The following is a 15,916-nucleotide window of genomic DNA, read 5'->3' on the forward strand; positions in this document are numbered from 1 at the left end:
TTTTTATTAAGGATAACTTATGGCTGGACAACACAAATTGTCCATACTAGTTGTTCACAACACCAGATGATGAAAGAATTGCAGACACAGAAACAAACAAGGGCGGAACAACCAACGAATAGTTTCCCTATTTCTGAAATCAATCTCCAATACGCATGGTCCACCTCATAGGAGAGGGAAAAGAAGGTTAGAACATCAGGCAATTTTTTTTGCCCTTGTTTTTCTGCCTCCTATGCCTGTCCTTTTTAGCTATATGACTGATGTTGGAAGAGAGAGTGGTGGTAGGTAACCAGCAAAGAAAGCAGAGTGCCAGAATGCTAGTCCTGACAAGTGATTGATCCACCTTCTGCTCCTCAAAGTCCTGCTCCAGCAGGCAGACCACAAAATCTCCTGGGGGTAGATGGCAAAAATTGCATCAGGACACACAGGAAAGAGGATGGCCCAGCAAACATTAGTCACCATAAGAAACACTGCACTAGGCTGTAGAGACCTTTGCTCCAAAGCAGTGCTGCTGCTTCCGTATTACCCTTATTATGCATCTTCAGCACACCATTTTGCCCCTCCTCTTTGTATACTTTTGATTAGCAAGGACTCTGTGCAGTGTCTAGGCTAGTGGAAAACAGGGCCTAAACAACAAGGTTTCAGCTGTACCAATGCCCTCATAAAATCTTCAACTGTACCAAAACAGAGCCCTTAGAAAACTGAAACAAACAGCGGATTTTTCAGCTGCTCATATCTTGCTGCCCATTCATCTGGTGACCTAAGTTATACATTGAATAATTCTAGGGAACACTGTAATAGTATATATATATTTTGAACACACAAGAAAACTGTGAGAATTGAGTCCATTGTTCAGACTTTATCTTAAAAGTGTGAAAACTGTAGGTGTAGAAAATCCAATATTAAAATTCAAAGCAAAGGACACTACAGTATTTACATTATTCTTAGCTGAGAGTTCGCAGATGACACTCTCAAACAAGTTTTCATGACAATATTTTTAGATGGAGCATGTATTTCTGTTCCTTCAGGAATGAAGCAGTGCATTGTACAGTACTTGGTAGAACTAGAAATATGTGGTAAGACTCTTTCAAGTTTTGAGTTTGAATTTCTAGTGATTCTCTTGACAACAAACTATAGACTTTCTAACGATATACATTAGAGATGTAATTCATATTACAACAGTTCAGAAATTCCTTAAGGGAAAATAAATATATGAAAAACTGAATAGGGAATGCATTTCCTGCAACTTCAAGATAAAATTACAGTACCCATGCACAAAACAATCCTACGCACTGTTAGCGAGATGTATCAGTAATAAAAATAACTCAACTTTCAGATTGATTCTTCACTGTGACCTCCTCTTGATACTAAATAGAAACCAATCACATATAATTAAGTTGGATTTTCTGCTAATCACTGTAAGTGGTCTGCAATGAAAGCACTAGTGAGATTTTGAAGGTTCATCATAGATATTTCCTTACCTAAAGGAAACAGAAAGTGTCATTAGCAAAATTTTATGATAAATGCAATCACCCATACTGGTTTTTATAAAATTTAATTATTGAGCAACAACAGTTTAAGAGTCCATGTGTAAAAACTGTGATAGAGGAGATTAAGTTTACTTTAGGACCACTACAGGAACCTGGGCATCAGCTGCGGTGTCTTAGTGGAGTTAGAGGGATGTCAAAAATATTGCTTTAGAGTAGAAGCATTCAATTTATGTAAGATATTTCTATAGACCCATAAGGTCATTAAAATTATATTGGATCCTCTCAGCGTGAAGCAAAGAGATAGTTAAACACAGGATTCTCCAGTTTCGGTTCTCACTCTAACATGAACCAATCTGCTTATCGGCAGGGGATCATTAACTGCCGTAAACATGCTTATTTTAAACAAATGTCACTAAGAAAGATATTTCAACTAAAAAGTAAGAATTCTTAATATCGAAAATAAGGATGGTCACTCACATAAACAGCAGAATTTGATTTCTGAAATTATTTTACTAATATGATTTCCTGTGTGTGGCAGAGACATAGGGTCATGAAATGCCTCAGCATTACTTCAATTAGTACAGCAGATTTTTATCTGGGAGGCCACAACAGACTGTTCTACTAAAGTGTGCAAATGGTGCTCTTCCTCTTTGTAGTGGAAAGTCTATGAAATTCTTCTTTACACCAGTTTAAGATATTTTCCCTAAAATAAGGAAATGAGGTAGACCTTAATCCATTAAATCTATAATTATTACCTCAGTATTAAAATAACTTCATTTTAACAGATTCCATTAATTAACAATTTAAAGCATTAGTACTTATTTAGCAGTATGAAATCTGTGAATAACTTTATAAACAATCAATATTTTTTTCTTGTTTCCCGGAGGAATACACATGCAGCCTTAAAATATTATTTATTATAATGCCAAAAAATCTGCCATTCCCATATGAATGCCATTCCCACTTCTAGAAAAGGACATGAATAATAGTTACAGATGAGGACAAAAAGTCTTGAACTTCAAGGATTGCTCATTTGGTGTTCATGAGGCCCATCTTTATATTTGGAAGCATCTATTCAGCCATTGACTATGTTTATTATTTTTATTGTGCTCTCAGTCAGGAACAAAACTAGATAAGCAGTGAACATGTCATTTCTTAGAGGGATGCTTGAAGGCATTGTTCATTTTCTTATGAAGACGGAAAGCAGAGGGAGGTTGACACTCTCCTCACACTTCGTAATTAGTCTGTACTAATTTGCAGTGATGTTCTTTCATAAATAGGCATAAATATTTCTTTACTATTTAATATCTTCAAGTAAAAAGCCCTGAACAAGTTGATACATGATTAAGAACTTTGTAATACTACTGCTGTAACAGCAAATCATTATTAATACAAATAAATACAAATATGTAGTCTTTTTTCACAGTCATTCAATTCAATGATGAATGTGTTTCCCATCTATCCAACCAGTGTCTACATTTCAACTCGAAACTGCAAAGAACGAGGCTTTTACCTCTTATTTCATCACAGTTACAACCAGAACTGCTGATTTGAAAGGAAAAATGCCTCACGGATTAATTCACTCTGTATGTTCTGTTCAGAAAGGCTGATCCATCTGGGAAGAGCTGTGTGTAGCTAACATCTTCCAGATACGGGTTTACTATGTAAGCAGCAGAACTGGACTATGGGATTCACTTTCATTCCTGAAGCATGTGGCAACTGAAAGAGAGCTTCTACAGCCATTACAAAAGAACCCACAGTCTAATTCGAGGTTTCCTCAGAAAAAAATTAGCTTCTGGGGTTGGGTTACCAGTCAAATGTTAACTGTTATGAGCCACAGTTAACATATGCAAAGAACAATCCTACACCAAGTTCATGGATCAAAAGACCTTATGCTTTGGGAAAGGCGGGTATTAAATTTGAAACTCATACTCCCAAGAAAAGTTTTCATGTGTTTTTGGGCATTTCAAAAGATGCTCAGATGTTCTGTGGTGAGGGGGAACCATATTAAAATATTAATGTATGTTAATAAAATAATATATTAATAAGTATATTAATAAACTACTTGCTTGACTCTTTGTTAATAACTCATTTTTATTTTATTTTATTTTTACAGTGATGTTAATGGTACTGTAAAAGGATAAACGACTCATGTTTTCTGAGGTTCCCTGAATATTTTGATTTAAAAAATCACATAATCCTACACACATAATCTTTGCAAATGCACCAAGGATCTAGACGTTAACTTCTCTCTCTTTCATCAGCATTATTAATACATACTTATTTATAAAAATTCAGCAGAATATTTTGCTGCAACTGGGGAGGAAAGCAAAGAAGAACCAACAAAGGCTATCACGGCTAATTACTAATTACATAGCTAATTACTATTACATCCCATAGCTAATTACTAAAAGTAATTAATAAACATGAATACAAAACCCTTCCTAGAAAGCCATTCAAATTCAAAGGACTTTGAAAACCTTACACTTGATGTTATGCACGGACAGTAGTTCTGACATTCACAGTCATAACAACACAGTTGCAGCAAATTTCTACACACTCACAGAGTTTACAATTCTTCTTTCCCACGGGAAAATAAAAAAAAAAAAAAAAAGCAAAACACAGGCCCTGGAGCCAATCACCTGAAAAACTAAAGATTGTTAGGAGCTGGCAAATCTGGATGGAGATGAGGTTGCAGCAACTCCCTGTTTCTAATCTGTGATTCAGAAGCAGTAGTGAGGCTGCGCGCGTGTTCCCAAGCGGCACTCACACAGGTGCTGCACTGACACGCAGCGGGCAACACACCGATAGAAACACTCAGCGCTTAAACAGACATGGCACAAACAACCTCATCCTTCTCCGTCTGATCAGGAGGAAGGACAGTTTAGTTGGAAATACGCACATGTGCTCAACATGGATCCCTCCTGTAACTTGCCTTAGACACTTGGCATATCCAGTAGCTGGCACCTGGATCCCCAGTCTCCCCACTGCTGGCACCTGAATATACAAGTCCAAAGCCTGCAGCTCCCCTCCAGTTGCTGGTACAGATCTGCTTTTAAACTTGGACACACTCACACATCCCCACATCCCCGCCCACCCCAGCACACTCCACACCGTTCAGTAATGGGCCTCAGGTACTACCATGTATCCAGTAACTGGCCCTGGACCCTCCAGCCTCCCAGTTACCTTGCATGCCCACTGACACCCCCACATATATATTATGGGCTCTCAGTAGCTAGCTTTGACACTCAGGACATCCAGGAGCTGGCTCCTGACTCCCTGGTCTCCCCTTGCCTCATGCAGAAAGACACACAGGCGCAAACAGGCCTCTTGGTCAACCCACAGATCATACAGTCGCTCCCATAGTCAGTCTGGACTTCTGGACCCCTACAACAGTTCACTCATGAACTCCCTGGTCTTTCCAGTGTCTGGCCCAGACTTTTGGTCACATGGATACCTGGTACCCAAGTCACTCATCCAACTTACTGGTTACTCCAGCCTGACACTCAGTAGTGACCCACAGTGACACTCACTAGTGACCCACAGTGACACTCACTCCCATGCAATAAGCACGCACTCTGTACTCTCCAGTTTGCTGACACCACAGATCCATGGAGACCCACAGAGCCATGGTCCAGCTCCAGTTGCTGGCACTTAAACCTCCAGACACACATGCATACAGAGGGTCCCTTTACTCAGGAAAACTGTTAGAAGTGGAGCATAAGAAGATACAGGACAGACTGCACTGATCAAGCACAGGGCATGACTAGACAATGGTGCCGAGTAAGAGCCTGTTTACACAGGACTGGCCCCTTTTAACTCCTTATCTCTCTATTTTTCCTTGTTTTTTCCTCCCTAATCCACCTCAATATCTACCTTTCCTTGCTTGTTGTTTTTCCTCTATAAACATCCCAGAATAAATCTAGTACAATACCATAAATCTCTTCCCTGCATTCCATAGTGTGTCCCATACCCCTGTAAGCAGTAGCTCCCTCAGCCTGAAGGGTGATCAAGGCAGCATCTCCTGTTCACTCCTCATGATGGATTTCAGCCTTGGCCCATGGGGCTGAGGATCTCCAGGGACATCCGTGGGATCAGCCCAAGATCGAGTCTCTAATTAGGGCAGGGATACCTGGATACGTACTCTCCCAGCGCTGCACCTCTGCCCTCCTTCTTGTGTGTAGACATGAGCCTTTTATCAGATAAGCTAACAGAGGTGTTCTTCTGCCAAGAATACAGCTGTTTTTACTTCAAAGTTTGTAATTTGGTGCTGGCCTGCTATTTCATTTTAGATGTATGAATTATAAAATCCTATTTAAACTGTACTAAACTAAATTCCTAAAAATCTATAATTTTAAAATCTTCAGATAGTAAGTTGGTTAAAACAAAGTTTAGGCAGCATTAAGCTAGAAGCAGAAGACTTCTTAAGGTGAGTCTTCACACTAAAGCTATGAACAGCTTGATGTCTGCATCCGATAGGTCCAAGAACCTTTACTGATAGCCATAAAAGATCCTTAGGCTTCACAAAGGTTACATTCAGTCATGAACGTTGGGACCTTTCTTTGTCTTTTTCCCTGTTTTGGCCCTTCTACATCTTTACTGTAAAGGAAGTTTGTGCATGTCACGGTAACTTCAGAAAACTTTCAGATAAAATATAACTAAGATGGAATTGAACAATTCAAGCCTTCGGAAAAATAGGTTACAGAATGGCTTGCAAATTCAGAAGAGTGATGTTTTTAGAAAACAAGTGCCTTAAACCCCAGAAATTCAAAGGAAATTTCATAGTAAAACACCCAGTTCTTCAAGACTTTCCCATCTTTTCCAATATCCTACTTCTTCCTATTATATCATGTAAAATTAAATTAACTGCTATTCTGGAATTATAAAAAGACAACTTACGCAATCAGAAAGTCTTCTCCAGTTTTTTTCCCTGTTTCACTATCTACTTACCTCATAAGGTATTTTTTCGTTTGCCATTTTAATAGACTAAGGTATCAGAAACATTTTGATATTCTATACACATATTAAAAACAGTTTAAGTTCATAAAGTGTTATTAAATCCCTGTCAAAGCCTAAGGCTTGGGGACTGAAAATACACTCCCATCTGCTTTCTTTATAATATACAGTTATATAACAATACTGTTTTGTTTTGTGATACAGACCTGACACTGAGAACATCCATTATAATTCTTCACTGACTAAATAGCAGCTCCAGACTACAAGTTCCACACCATTATAAAAATAAAAAATATAGGTCATTGCCTCAGAGTGACAAAACAGAAGCAGAAATGTAGACCAGCATCGTATTTCTAAGTAAAATAAGGGCAGAGAAAGCTTGAACACTATACTGCTGTACCATAACCCTTAGTTGTTAATATGTACCTCAGAGTGGTTTTGGCCCGTGCCACTACTACTCACGCGTGGCTGGGCGAGGTGTGTGCCGGCGGTCATTCCCAAAACACCATATGTATGAACAGGCCTGCATCAGGATTGCCTCCCAGCACCTTATATAGTCCCCCAACAGGATTCCGTCAGGCTTTGCACTCTTAGTCCTTTCTAACATGAGCTTACAAATTTCTAGAATAATTTAGGTTGGGAGAGACCTCTGGGGGTCATCGAGTCCAGCCTCCCACTCAAAGGAGGCCTAACCTCAAAGCTAACTGTGATGGCACAGATACACTCCTCTCTGTAATGAAGCAAGCTTATGCCTCCAAGTTCCACAGAGGTTAAAGTACACAAGCAAAGACACTTAAATGTTAAAACATTACGATGAAAACTATTTACACTACAGTTACTTCACTTTAGCAAATCATTATTCTTCCTTACAGTCAAGTGTAGGGATCACTATATTTCATTCTTTCCCCTCACTATTAAAGCTTTGAAATAGGTAGTGAAAAATACTTACAAAATTCAGATGAAAAAAAAGTACTTTCTTAAATTATATTTACTCATTAGTAAGGACTATAAATGTGCGCTAAAAATACTCCATCATATTAATATTTAAGATAATGCTCTTCCGAAAATCCAAAACTAGTAAGAACCCCTATCCCCAAAAGAGATTTCTTCTCTCTTTAAAGAAACTAATTTAGATTCATTACACATATCCTACACTTTGTGGAAAAAAGGAGAGGGCGACGCATAGAGTTTAAGCATAAATATTTCAACTCATTCTACTTCTTGACTCATAGAATAAATTTTCAGTGAAATGGCAATACTGCAGTTTTATAAATACAAGAATAATATAAATTCATTATGGTATATGTGTTGAAGCACACATTCAATAATCCTCCCAAGCCTATCCTTCAAGCAAACCAAAGCATTTAAAATCATAATGTATTATGCACACTTGAGTCACTTCCTAAACAGAGGATTGAAAATATGGAAAAGTGCTATTCCAGTTTGGCTGAATGGTTTACATCACGGCATGGTACAGAATTAATTCTGTACGCAGTAGGCTCATTTTAGTATTCAGCAAAACACAGCAACCCCTGAATTTCACAGTGTTAAAGCAAGAAGTAGGATATAATAAGAATTTAAAAAAAAAATAAAATCCCACCACCTGCATTTTGTGCATTGGATTTCATTTACCAGACTTAATTAACAGCAACATATTAGCCAAATCACTCTGAGAGAAATATAAAATACTCACCTGTTTTAGGGTCAACAGAGAAATATGGCTGTCCCTGAAGAATACTGTACACTACTCTGGCGCTGTTTCCATACGTAGGGTCATCTGCATCTGTGGCTGTCACCTGTAGAACAGACGTACCTGTACATACAGGAAAATAATGGTTAATAAATAGAATTTTCTAACAAGTATAAATATTTTTAGTTGTTTTTTTGAAACCTCGACGCTCCTCACATTCTACAATTGAGAGATAAAGAACATTTTCTCTATATGTTATTATCCTATCGTATTTTTAAGGTAAACTATTTATACTCATTTGAAAAAAACTTTTTTATCTTTCTCTCTATATATGTATATGTAACAATTACATATATATAAATGTAAATAGTAACTACATAGCATGCATACATATGCATGTTCACACATATACAAGTCAAACTTGGATATTTCTTAGACTTCTAAACAACTCGTATTTAAAGACTTCGTGATTATCTTCATCCACAATACAAATTAATGTTGAATTGCATATTTAAAATAATTTGCTTAAACACCCCCTAACCAATAAGAAATAATAACGGAATCAAAAAATCCAGCTATTGGAAGGCATCAAAACTCTGAAAATGAAATCACTACTAGAACCTTGTTGGAATTCCAATGATGGATCCAAATTAGAATGATAAGGAGTTCAAAAGACAAATATTTGTATGCTGTTAATAAACACCATTAGAAAAATAAAATCAGTCTAGTATGTCACTAAGTGGGATAAGTTATGAGTAACACTTTGTAGCAAATAAAATGCTTAAGTACTGCACAGAGATGAGTGATATTACATTTTACTGTATTTTTCAAGACGTTTAATGATTAATCTTTTTTGCTATCACTGCCCAACACTTCACACAAGAAATCAGTAAATGAAAAATTGGCAAGTTAATAAGGTTCAGTCTTTATCCCACTTGTTTATCTTTCTATAGACTTCTTTGTCCCAGTATTAAAATACAGGAAAAATAATAACATTACAAGCTGTTCTCTTGTAATTCTGTGTCTGAAAGCGGCTTCTCAGTTAAATTAACCACTGAGGTATCACCTCCACTCTGGGGTATTCATTTTCACATCTTAGTTTTAAGGGGAAGTATGCTTTTGAATTGAATCCCTTGATCTCCCTCACTTGTCGTACTTTGATTTGCCTCATGGAACAGTTTCAGAGCATGCTAACTGGATTTCTTTGGATGAAACTAAACCAGAAGATGCACTTTAGCAGCATATCTGATTTATTCTGACTGCTAATGGCCACTTAGTCTCAGAGACCAGACAAGAGCTAGTCTGAAATAAGACTTCCAAAAAACATAACTGAGGATATCAGGTCCTCAGTTCCAACTGTTTAACTTCATAGATCAGTTTCTATTGCACAGAACTGTTTGTTAATGTGCACAACCTCAGTGTATACTGGGAATAGAAATACCTAAAATCAGAGAGTCTCACTTCGAGTACAGCAAGCAAGCATGCAAATCTTCACAGATTTGGATTCTTCACTTTGAGAAACTATTCATTCATTTGTGCCACATTAACTTGGACACTGAAAGTTGCTTTTTTTGTATCTCTACTGGAGATTTAATAAAAGGTACAGCAAATGTTTCTACATACTTAAATATAGTGTCTTCAGGTCTCTGAATACACCAAATGCATGCAGTCTCATAGACACATAGACGCACATTCACACAGCAGATATAAGGATACCTTGATGAATTTGAAGTTGAATATTGTAATAAAATCAAGTTGGACCTAGTACTCTGTTCATAGTTATTGAGGAGTTAATGGTAAAACTGACTATATTACTGTATTTGTGTTTATGTAACAAGGTAAACAGAGGCGAATTAAAGTTAATGCAATTTTCTTAAAATGGTCTAGGGAACTATTCAGTTGTATTTATTTGCTATCTAAACTTAGAATAAGAGTTCCTCCAAACCACATCAGGTCACTTCAAAGAACAGAAAATGCATATTTTCCCATATTCTGTAGCTTCTTTAAATACTATAATGATGTATTTCTGTAGCCCAGTTTGGCAATACTTTCTAACTTGAGGTAGAAAAGCTGTAACCTTTCCGTCTTCTAGTTAAGCTTGTTGTACTCAAGGATGAAGGGCTGTCCGCACTAATTTGTTGTTTTACCTTTATTCATGGCTTCATTATTTTATGTTGGAATCTCGTGGAATTATTAAAGATTAATAGGCTACCGATACATATTTTTATTTTTTTTTAATTGCATACAACAAAATCTTACCCATCCAATAGGTATAGTCAGTCACCTACCAGAGTTTGCTACCCGGAGTGCTGGGCAACTTCTGTACCTTTTTTTCTATAGGTCTTCCTGCTTCCAGGAAAACAGTGACCAACAGTTACCTACTCGTCTAACCGGCTGAGTTCCCATTTGCACTTTTTCTCTGAGTTCTAGAAAATCAACGTAGGCTTTGGAATGAATGAACAGATTTTGACTATTTCAGAACAAGAAAATAACAGAAATACTGAGATTTCATGGTTCTCATTCTTCAGAGACTTTCTTCTGTCCTCTCTGTATTTTAAAGGGTCGGGGATAGAATCTGAGTGCTTGTATTGCTCGTTGATGTGGGACAAAGAAAGAGGGCTAGTGAAAGGTGATATCTCACATAAGAAGTTGACAGGTCATTTTTGCATGAATGGAATGCTATTATACCTTAAAATCTGCCACAGTGATTTTCTAATACATCTGTATCTCTCTCTGAAGAAATACCTGATAATAGTAATTTGGTACTGAATAGTATTGGATAGTGTCAAAGTGTTTTCTTTCCATAGAAAGAACACTTAGAATCACAAGTTTTAACTCAACCCCCCACCCCACCTCTCAAACCCTCATTCAGTGCGATGTAGCTCATCAGATGCTTAACTTTTTCACTGTATTACACAAGAATGCTAAGCGTCTTATAAGATATACTGGCCTTTTCGCTAACTCTTCCCTGGTTTGCTGAGTCAAGAGGAAAGGCAGGTCGTGGAAGCTGGTGGTTAGAATGCCTTGTAAGAAAAAAGGTAAAGAGGGTACCTTTACCTTCCAATCACTCCTTTCAAAGTTAGCATCATTCAGCTCATCAACATGACAGACAAATCATGATTCCACATATATTTGTACCATTCAAATGCAGCATCAGTTTTTGCTGTTGAGCTATGTGTAATGAAGGATTTAGATGGAAAAGTATACAGTACAGCTGCCTTGCTATTTTTAACGTTAACAATTCTGAAGAAAATAATCTAATACAAAAATAAGGATCTAATTTCCCTGGAGACCTCAGAACAGATATGAACATCAGACCCAGAGGCATACCTTCCATACTTTATTCACCAACTTCTGTGAAAAAGCCTGTCAAGAAAAACTCGAAATTTTGCTATGAAAGCATTTTGACACTCCAGTTAGGCAATAAAAAAGACTTTTTTCCCCAAAGTGGAGGCTCTGCTTATTCATAGTACAGCTACCATTCCACATGATTTCCCGCTACAGTTTAGAGATTACATATTGGGAATTCTGTTTTCTTAGCTAATGCTCTATACAGAGCTGTGAAATATGTCTGTATGCTCTGAACACCACTCTGTAAGCTTTGCCTTTTTTCTATTATCAAGAAAAGGATCATTTCATTTGGGAAATCAAATTGTAGTTTTATTTCAAAATCTCTTCTTTTGTTTTGCTCTTTTTTTTAAATATGTTTACAATAAAAAATTTTGTAAAGTTATATATAAAAGAAAAGCTCAAGGGAAATACTTCAATTTTTCTCTCTGAAGACAAATTTTTAATGTTTAATGAGGCAGTTCAATAAAACATGTCTGTTGAGAACACAAATCTGTATGCATGACTTTCCATAGTTTGCTGCACTGTTAAAATCTCAAATGGATCAATATTGAACAAAAAGTAAGATAAGTGAAAAAAAGGTGAAGTTTAATGAACACAGGGATTTCCTGCCTAACTAAACTAATTCTTAAAATTGTCTTAAAACACTAACTAACAAATCAACACAATGTGTTTTAGTTTCATTCTACATTAGAAAATAGTGATTTCACCAGGAGCTCAACACTTTGAGTCCAGTGGCTATATTACTGATCCAGATCCTTACTGTAAAAAACCTCTTTTTTTTTTTTTTGTTCTCTATCTTCATTAGAAGATAAAAAACAAACAACACAGGAAGATAAATAGGGACTTTTCATACAAATCATATTTACGAACACCATGAATATTGTCTTCCAGATTATCCGAAATGATGACTACCTCACATTATGATACCCTGGAAAGAAGTTCAGAAAATTCCAGTATGTCTCTTAATTTCCTACATAGAATTTATTGAGAATACTCTTCTTATGCATGACCTCAACACTAGAAAATTTAATATGCAATATTTCACTCATTTTGAAGCTATCTGAAAATCAGCAGATATGGAAGGCTTTTACTGATTGAAAAATGTTTTTATTTCCTTTTACATTTAGATAATGATGACTCTTAAACCTTAAAACAGAGCATAGTTATAGGTCTCAATGAAATTGAGCTTCTTACACTGTAGAAGAAGTAATTTCAGATATAAATGTTGGTTCTTGAGCCAACTTTCAGGAAAAAGGTTCAATGAAGGCAAGGGATATGTGTTTTCTTTCAGCTCTTTCAGCATAGTTCATAAAGCTTAAATAATATGTTCACTTTGTGCCACAATGAACACTGCGATCTAATATTTGAAAAATAAGTTAACAAAAATTACCTGTACCTTCTTGTCAGTGACCTAAAAAAAGGAAGGCCAGAAAGGTCCTACAGCTTTTAGAGGCAAGAAAGTTTCAACTTGCGGGAAAAATACCAGCTAACTTCTTGAGAAGACAGACAGGAACCTGCTGCTGAAACTAAACAGCACAACAAAGATCAAAAATACCACCTGCCACTCAGCATGAGTGCTGTTACAGAGAGACAGTAACACTGAAAGTTTTTTAAATGACCATGTAAAAAAAGTGGAAGAATTTTTTAAAGTAATGAAGCATCCTTAGGAATTCATAAAATAACAACAAGAAGTTCAATTATGTATAGACTCCACAACTAAAGGTAAAAAAAATGTACTCATTACAGAACTAATAAAAATGGCACAGGGATCTTGATTATTTGACTGAAAGAATGTATCCTGTGGAAGCAATAATAGAATTAGTCTTCCTGAGACTGCAGATAATAAAATTATTTCAGTATGCAACAAACACAAACAAATCAATAAGGGAAAAAGAAAATAATGATCACAAATTTACAACAAAATTATATACTGACATCAGATCGCCTGTATGGTGGGATGTAAAAATTCAGCTTTATTCACACAAGAAGAAAGCTTTTTGGAATAGATATTTTAATGATTTACCTCAGGTACAACCAGTAAAGTATTTCATTTATAAAACATACACATTAATGCTTTATTTTATGACTAAATCTTCCTTGGTTTACCATAACCCACTCTGCTTTATAACTCAAGTTGCCATCCCAGATTAACTATTCAAATTGTTCTTTGGAAAACAGTAACTTGTATAACGCAGTTGTTCAGTAATACCAAGATTCTGACTACTATAGAATTATGACTAACATCTATGTAAGAATGCTACATCTTGAGAGCATGAAAAAAGGAGAACTTCTATAAATAGAATGAAAAAAAAATAATAATAATATTAGCTGCTTTTGACTTTGACTTTGAGGATAACATTGATTTCCTTTCCACTGTCTTTCCTCCTATGCAGAAAATAAAAGGCTTCCACAGGGGAAAAAATAATCAATTAATTAAAATGGTCTCCATTAAAGACAAAAGAAACTGAAGAAAGAGGAAGAAAGAATTATGCATTTTTGGAGACAGCCAATAAAGGAAATGAATTTCACATCAAGACAGTGTGTGATTGATGAAAGCTGAGATAAGAGCTTAGATGTTACTGAAATGAAGTGCAACTCTAACAGGAAAGCTTTGTGCCACAGTGAATTATCAAAGACAACTGAAGAGGTGTCATACAGGCCCACAATATTCTCACTGGCAGCTCTATCCCCCCACTGTCATACAAAGATGCATTGCTTAAATAGTCCTGGTGTTAAGGCATTACTCACTGAAATTACCCCTTCTGTACTTCCATAAATTTCTCATGGGAATCATATTTGCGATAGTATGCTTAAAATAGGTAATTCTGCATGTCCTGTTATATGCACTAGCATCACTGTGTAGATGGAATGGTGATCTATATGTTTATAGCTCTGAGAAGTAGCAGATGAGATCAAGAAGTCAGTATTTAAGAGGTAGCTTGATTTAAAAGAACAATAAACAATTTGCAAATGATTTTTATGGAATGAAAATATATTTGAGCTATAACGTGAAAATCTTTATTAGCTAGATACTGACCAAACAAGAATGGCTAATAAAGATTGTTTTTTCTGGTAGAGACCCAGAAGAGGCTATTAGAAATAATAATGTTAATAAATAGTTATAATAAAATGTGGGAGGAAGGGGAAACAGAAATTACAAGCAAAGATGAGGTAGCAATTCCTAGTTAGAGGGAAACACACTGTGGAAACGAGAATATTCGTAAAAGGGGAGTTGAAGGGTAATATGGGAACAATGACCTATGAAAGAAGAAGAGAAAACAAAATAAAAGGGGACCGAAGGAAGATGTTTCTCCCTTCATGCATTCTTGGTGCATAAAGGACCACAGGAAAAAAAAGGCTTAGAACTCCCCACAGCTGGGAAGAGACACCTGAAGTAGCACACTGTGGGAGGACTTGGAAGAGAGAGGACTGTAAATGAAGAAAGGTATTGCAAGTACCTACAAAGAACAAAGTGTTAGGACAAGACAAGTATGATGCAGACAGGTAGATAATTTTTCAGAACGTCATGTACAGAGGACATTTTGAGAAGAAAATCAAGGAACTATTCCTATGTGTCAGTGTAGTGGCACTGGCGCTGAGAGAAAGAATGAAGAGGTAGTAATAAAGTCAGGGGAAAAGAATGAGAATTGGGGAAAATTTTTATATCCTTTTAAAACATGATATTTAATAAACTTCAGAGTCTATTTAATACAATCTGATTTTGCATGGTAGATAGGAAAGAATGCTTATTCTCTACTTTATACAAGATTAACACTACTTAGGTCAATGAAGAAGCCACTGGTGTAAAAATCAGTCTCTGTTTCCAAAACGACACACCTTTGAAGTCTATGGTTGAGAAATAAATTTTAATATATTTTGATCTTTCGAGGACTAGTATGATTACCACCTGTTTGAAAATATTTCATATGCCACACTTCATTTGTATCTGCAAGAAAAGAATCGTAGATGTATTTGGAATGCACTATTTTTACTCTGCGTATCTGTAATGGAAGCTGTGGTTTTGGCCTGTTTAGTCTCTCCACATGAAATATGTCTTTGCATATGGCGAAACTGTATGCAGTCCAGACAGTATGCAGACTTCCACAACCAGATTAAATTTCCCTCATTACACAAAGACATATGTCTGAACTCAGCATAATAATGTCAGGTGGTACCATAAAAGGTGAACCAAATGCAGATTCCCAGTTTAAAATGAATTTCACCTATTTACACTAAGAAAGTTGTACAAGGTACCTTCCCATGCAAAATAATTATATTAACAAAATTTTGTATCTGACTTTCAAGTATGGAACCTAACACTTCTGTTAATTTCTAGTCTATTTATATGAGTTATCATTACCATTCAAAGTGATCAAATCATGACAAAACATTAAGATTCAATGACACTAGTCATTCGTTCTTATATGTA

General features: G+C 36.1%; 1 protein-coding gene across 2 annotated transcripts in view; it reads right to left on the reverse strand.

The window, feature by feature from the left end:
- Positions 1 to 15,916, reverse strand: part of CDH18 (cadherin 18) — a 177,452-nt gene that overhangs the window by 122,481 nt on the left and 39,055 nt on the right. For both annotated transcript variants that reach the window (XM_054191265.1, XM_054191264.1), the window contains exon 3: positions 8,140 to 8,259. In XM_054191265.1, coding sequence (XP_054047240.1) covers positions 8,140 to 8,259 — 120 coding nt within the window. The remainder of the gene's footprint in view (positions 1 to 8,139; positions 8,260 to 15,916) is intronic.

The sequence above is a fragment of the Rissa tridactyla genome, chromosome 2 (genome assembly GCF_028500815.1).
Source record: "Rissa tridactyla isolate bRisTri1 chromosome 2, bRisTri1.patW.cur.20221130, whole genome shotgun sequence".
Lineage (NCBI taxonomy): Eukaryota > Metazoa > Chordata > Aves > Charadriiformes > Laridae > Rissa > Rissa tridactyla.